General features: G+C 45.6%; 1 protein-coding gene across 1 annotated transcript; it reads left to right on the forward strand.

The window, feature by feature from the left end:
* Positions 1-214: 214 nt before the first annotated feature.
* On the forward strand, positions 215-3836 carry LOC127042149 (olfactory receptor 1020-like). Its single transcript, XM_050935773.1, has one exon. It carries the CDS (start codon positions 1520-1522, stop codon positions 2465-2467), a length of 948 nt encoding a protein of 315 aa, XP_050791730.1. The 5' UTR covers positions 215-1519; the 3' UTR covers positions 2468-3836.
* Positions 3837-5625: the final 1789 nt, after the last annotated feature.

The raw sequence follows: 5625 nt of genomic DNA on the forward strand, positions 1-5625 counted from the left end.
GGATGGGGAAACATGCACGCACCTCCCCAGCCGGGGAACTTCACAGTCTCTCCAAGCTCATCTGTGGGGCTTGCTTTCAAGTCACTCCTGGTCATGAGCTTTCGCTTCGCAGGAGGCTCGGGGCGTCTTCCCACAGCTGTCACTCACACTGGCTGCTTGGCCATCACACACAGGCACATTCTTGACATAGACGTCAAGGCAAAAAACCGGAAACGGAAAAACCCCGGGGCCCCGCCAATCCTGGTAGGAATGGGGACCCCCAATCAACTTCCAGGGATCCTTAGCCCAAGAGCAGATCAGGATTCTTCGGACCAAAGGAGCGCAGTCCGGGGCTACTGCCGGCGATACCTCCTGAGGACCTCAATACCGGAAAAAACGGAAAAACAGAAACCGGACAAAAACAGAAAAATGGAAACCCCCTTAAAAAAGTGTCAGGCCTGTCTGAAATTAAAGTTTGATTCCAGCTTGTGACTTACCCCATGCTGGAGCCTATGGGCCAGTCTTCACCAAACCCCCAATAAAGATTTCAAAAGGTCTCTTACCTCTCAGGTGGGCCCAGGGTTTGGGAGGAGACTGTCCACGGTCCTCCGGTTCAGGGGAGTCATCTGTGGAATCCTGGACGAGCCCCCAAATTGTTGTGGAAAATCGACCACACCGTTGATTTTGGATCAGACAGCCTAAGGCTCTTTTATTGATTACAAGTGTGCACACAGGGAAAGACAGCGGTTCCCCACGCAGAGGGTCGGCTGCTCTGTCCTTTACAAATTTTGCCAAGCTTATAAAGGTTAAAACCACAAAACGTAGCATGCTGGTTATACATGTTATTTGCCTTATTTGGAATATAATACTGATGATAAGCAAGCTGATCAACTAATTCTCCATCTATGGTTTTTCCTGTTATTGTCTTTGCCAGTCAAGTCTGCGGTTTGACCGTTCTAGCACCTTTTCTGTAGTCCTGACAGCAGGCTCAGCTGTTGTAACTTAACAGATCTTCTGGTTCCCCTTTATCCAATTCTAGTTCCTCTTTTTGGGGCCCTGACCACATCTTTCTGCCTCAGCATGCCCTTTGTACAGAAAAACAAGTTTAGCAAAAGTTAAAACTCTTGCTCTCAACTAAAGGCTTTTGGGCCTACTCTTACTCTATTCTCAGCAAAAAGCCTGGGACCTTGAGTAAGGTAGGGTCAAGGAGGGGTTTCCCTATCACTAATGTACTTAAACAGGTTACTGGTCAGATTTTTAAAGGTATTTAGGTGTCTAGGGGGACTTTCAAAAGCATCTGGGCACCTAACATCCATTCAATCAATTAACTTTGGTTCTTGAGGTTCTTTTGTAAAATCCCACTAGAAGAATAAGTGAATCTTTAGGCCCTTAAAAGCTTTTGATAATCTGGCCCTAAGTAAAAATTGAATACAGTAAAAAGGGGTGGAATAACAAGGGAATAGTTGTAGATTTAGGGGAAAGGAGATCTTTCCGGTTTGATTAATATTTCTTCCTTACTTACTTTCCTTCCAGAGAATACATGGCACAAATGCAATGGAAGAATGAAACATCCATCACCAAGTTCATCCTTCTGGGATTTGTGAACCTGAATGAAGTTCAGATTCTGCTTTTTGTGGTGTTTCTAGTGATCTATATTCTGACCGTGGCTGGGAACCTCCTAATGGTTGTGCTAGTTGTGTATGACCAGCACCTTCACACCCCCATGTACTTCTTCCTGGGGAACTTGTCTTTCCTGGAGACCTGCTACACCTCAGTCATTTCCCCCAGGTTGCTGGCTGGGTTCCTGGTAGAGGATAGGACAATCTCCTTCGGGGACTGTATCACGCAGTTATTTTTCTTTGGTGCTTTGGCTTCCATAGAGTGCTTCCTCCTTGCAGTCATGGCTTATGACCGTTACGTAGCCATATGCAACCCACTCAGCTATAAGGTTATGATGAACTTCAGGGTCTGCCTTCTTTTGGTATCTGCCTCCTGGATAACTGGTTTCTCAGCCTCAGCTTTAGTAGTGGGGATGGTGCCCCAGCTAAACTTCTGTGGCCCCAATGAAATTAATAATTTCTTCTGTGACATGGCAGAACTGCTCAAATTATCCTGTGCAAAAAGCCCTCTGGTGGAAATGATCATTCTGGTCTGCTGCTCCCTGGTAACCCTGGTCCCTTTCCTCTTCATAATTGTGTCTTACATTCTTATCCTCTCAGCCATCCTGCAAATTGCCTCCTCTACTGGGAGGCAGAAGGCCTTTTCCACCTGCACCTCTCACCTGCTGGTGGTGAGTCTGTATTACGGCACCATCATAATCATATACATGGCACCATCAGCGGACCTGTCCCCAGGCTTCCATAAAACTCTGTCGCTTATGTACACGGTCGCCACCCCAATGTTCAACCCCATCATCTACAGTCTGAGGAACAAAGAGGTGAAGGGGACCTTCAGGAAAGTCATGATGCAGAATTTAGGCATGATTTAAACTGTGATTTTCAGATTGGCCTCAGGAAGTTTAGCACCCAACTCCCATTGACAGATCAATGCCTAATTTCTTTAGACCTCCTTGAATAACCTAGCCCAGATCTCAACAGAAATATGACGATTGCCTACAATCTTAACTGGATTTATTAAGGATCTCTTTGACTGGATCCTTCTTATTCTCCAGTGTCACTCAGGATTTTACAACACTTGGCCTAAAAAAATTCCTTTGAAGTTAGAGGCAGGAAGTTTGAGAAGGGACTTTTATTGTGGCCCTTATTGTCCAGCTGGGTTTGAAATGTCTTTGCATGGTTGCAAAATGAAATGTGGACACTAAATTTTGGTGCCTTAGATGTTTCTAAGATCTTTGATTTCCCTTGTGGTCTTTCCTCCATGCACACAACAACAGCTCTTTCCCCCCCCCCCCCGCTTTATTTGCACAGAGACTCTCCCAAATAAGCAGAATATGTAGAAAAAGCGTGCATGACCAAGTGCTCAAGGTTGGAGGGAGGGTAAAGCAGCTGTGAAGACATGTTTGAACTGAGTCCCTGTTGTCAGTCTGAAACAACATGGCACTGCATAGCTGAGGCTCTAATAGGAAGTCTGCCTGAGATTTTGAAAGGAACCTATGGGAATTAGGCACCCCCATCCAACTGTAATTTGGGTGCTTAGTTCCTTTCACTTCCTTTGGGAATCCCAGCCTTCCTGGTTGCCAGATGCCAAGGCTGTTGTGGCTTTGGGAGTACTGGCCATCACCTGAGCTAAAGAAAACCTCTTCCACCAAGTGTGAAAAAGAGCAAACTTCAGAACATCTGTAACCAGGCCAAGGAGGACAGTGGTTTGTGCAGAGGGATGCCCATGCACATTTGTGTATGTATGCACATCAATTAATGTAAACATTCTGGCATAGTCTATATAACCATTGCATTTATGCATCACAGTATATTTTTCACATCAGGTTCCCAGAAATAAGCATTTCCATTGCTAAGTTTTCTGAGGAAAGCTGTCCCACACTGACCTGAATTATACAGGTGTTTGGGGAAGAATCCACTTTTTTCTTATTGCAGAGCCTCATGGGAAATAGTTATTCTCTGTCCAATTCAAGGATTTGCACTACTACAAGCTTGTCCCAAAACTTTTAAACTCAACCCATCACCATTATGGACAATTTTGTTTCTCCAAAGCTTTGTTCTTAGCAATGCCCATGTAACTTGAATTGTTTTTCCCAAATGTAATTGCATTTAGTGAAACAGCCTGATGGGTCTCTGGGGGAAAATGACTGACATCATGATGAAGCATAGCTTACCTTTCTGAGCAATGAAGGTCCATTATAATGCCCAGGCCTTTGCCAATAGTCATCCTTTATTTCATGGACTAGCTGTGCATAATTCGTACTGTCATCTAGTAGTCACCTCACAGAATAAATCTCTCTTTCACATTAAGTATGATCTACTGACATCTAGTGGCCAATATACACTGTATGTGACCGTTTCTCTTTTTCACTCATTTTACTTCCAGCCGGGTGCTCACTTTGCAGTATAACAGCCCATTTATCAACTATTTATTTTGCTCCCCACTGAAACGTTATCAGCTATGTTCTCCAGTGATGTAAAATAAGGTTGCTCCACTGAAGATAACAAACTGGACTGCCATTCAGTTTAAATTGATGGAGCTCCATTGTAGTCAATAGGCCACATTCCCTTATGGTGTAAATTGATGTAGATCCATTGAATCAGTGAGCAGGGCTGCCCAGAAGATTCAGGAGGCATGGGGCAAAGCGGGGGAGCTGCGGCGCTTGTACTCACCTGGTGATATTCCAGGTCTTTGGCAGCATTTCGGCAGCGGGGGGCCCTTCATTCACTCTATGTCTTTGGCAGCACTGAAGGGCCTCTCGCCGCCGAAATGCCGCCAAAGACCCAGAGCGACAGAAGGGCCCCTGCCACCGAAATGCTGGCAAAGACCCAGAGCGACTGAAGGGCCCCCCACCGCTGAAATGCCGCCAAAGTCCCGGAGTGACTGAAAGGCCCTCCCCGCCACCGAAATGCCAGCCGAAGACCTGGACCGCTGCCGGGCCAGGGCTTGCAGGGCCCCTGCAGGGCCTGGGGCAAATTGCCCCACTTGCCCCGCCACACACGTGGCCCTGTCAGCGAGACAGATCCCCAGCTGCTGGGAATCAGCCATAGCTGCACTGGAACCAATGGCCCAGAACCCAAGCTGTGGGAAATTGATGTTGCCCCATTGAAATTAACAGAGCTACATCAGCTTACTAGAACTGAGAATCTACCCCTGTCACTGCTCCTTTTGTATCCCTAGTCATCTTTTTATAATACGGCTGTCCCTTTGTAAGCCCAGAGGTTCTGCTGACATCTAGTCCCCATTATACAATGTAGCTGCTCCTTTCTCACTGCATATTAATCATCCAGTACAATATACATGCTAAGGTCTCATCAGTGACCCAATGTAGGCATGCTGCAGCATTTAGATAGTAAAGCTGCTCTGTTCGCCTTCCTTCCTAGTCAGAGGCAGCAAGGTCTTGTGAATCGATCACTAAAGGTGTGGCTTTGTGCTCTCGCTCTGCCATATATCTGCTGTGGGGCCTGGGGGAAATTATTTCACTTCTCTGTGCCTCGGTTTCTCTTCCGAATCTTTTTTACCTTTATCTGTTTATACTGTAAGGCCATTGAGTCAGGATCATCTCATACTGTATGTGCAAGCCCTAGCGAGCACAATAAGGCTGTGATCTTGGCTAGAGGATGAAATCACAGCTGTGATATACAATATTACTACTAATTGTCCCTTTTGGCCTATTGCTGTCTCAGACTGATTGGAAAGAAGTGGAAGGAGCTATTTCTGGTGTTCTCCATCCTGAAGGTAGTGGGGCTGGATCACAAACAGCGCCCCCTTAGGGTAAAACTCTAATTTTTCATTTCATTGCTATGGTTACAGTTTGAGGTAAAAGAGATTTGAGTTTCTACTCGAGTTTGTGTCTGTTTGAATACTCCTTGGTGGAATAAACATTTCTAGTCATTCCCTACAACCTGTCTGTCACTACCTAAACACCACTGAAGTTCACTGCAAGTTGTGTCTTTTTTTGCAAATATGCTTTTAATGGCACAAAGCAAGATTTATAGGCAACAACTCCATGAAAACATCGCTCTATGT

This window comes from Gopherus flavomarginatus, unplaced genomic scaffold (assembly GCF_025201925.1).
Source record: "Gopherus flavomarginatus isolate rGopFla2 unplaced genomic scaffold, rGopFla2.mat.asm mat_scaffold_3101_arrow_ctg1, whole genome shotgun sequence".
Classification (NCBI taxonomy): domain Eukaryota; kingdom Metazoa; phylum Chordata; order Testudines; family Testudinidae; genus Gopherus; species Gopherus flavomarginatus.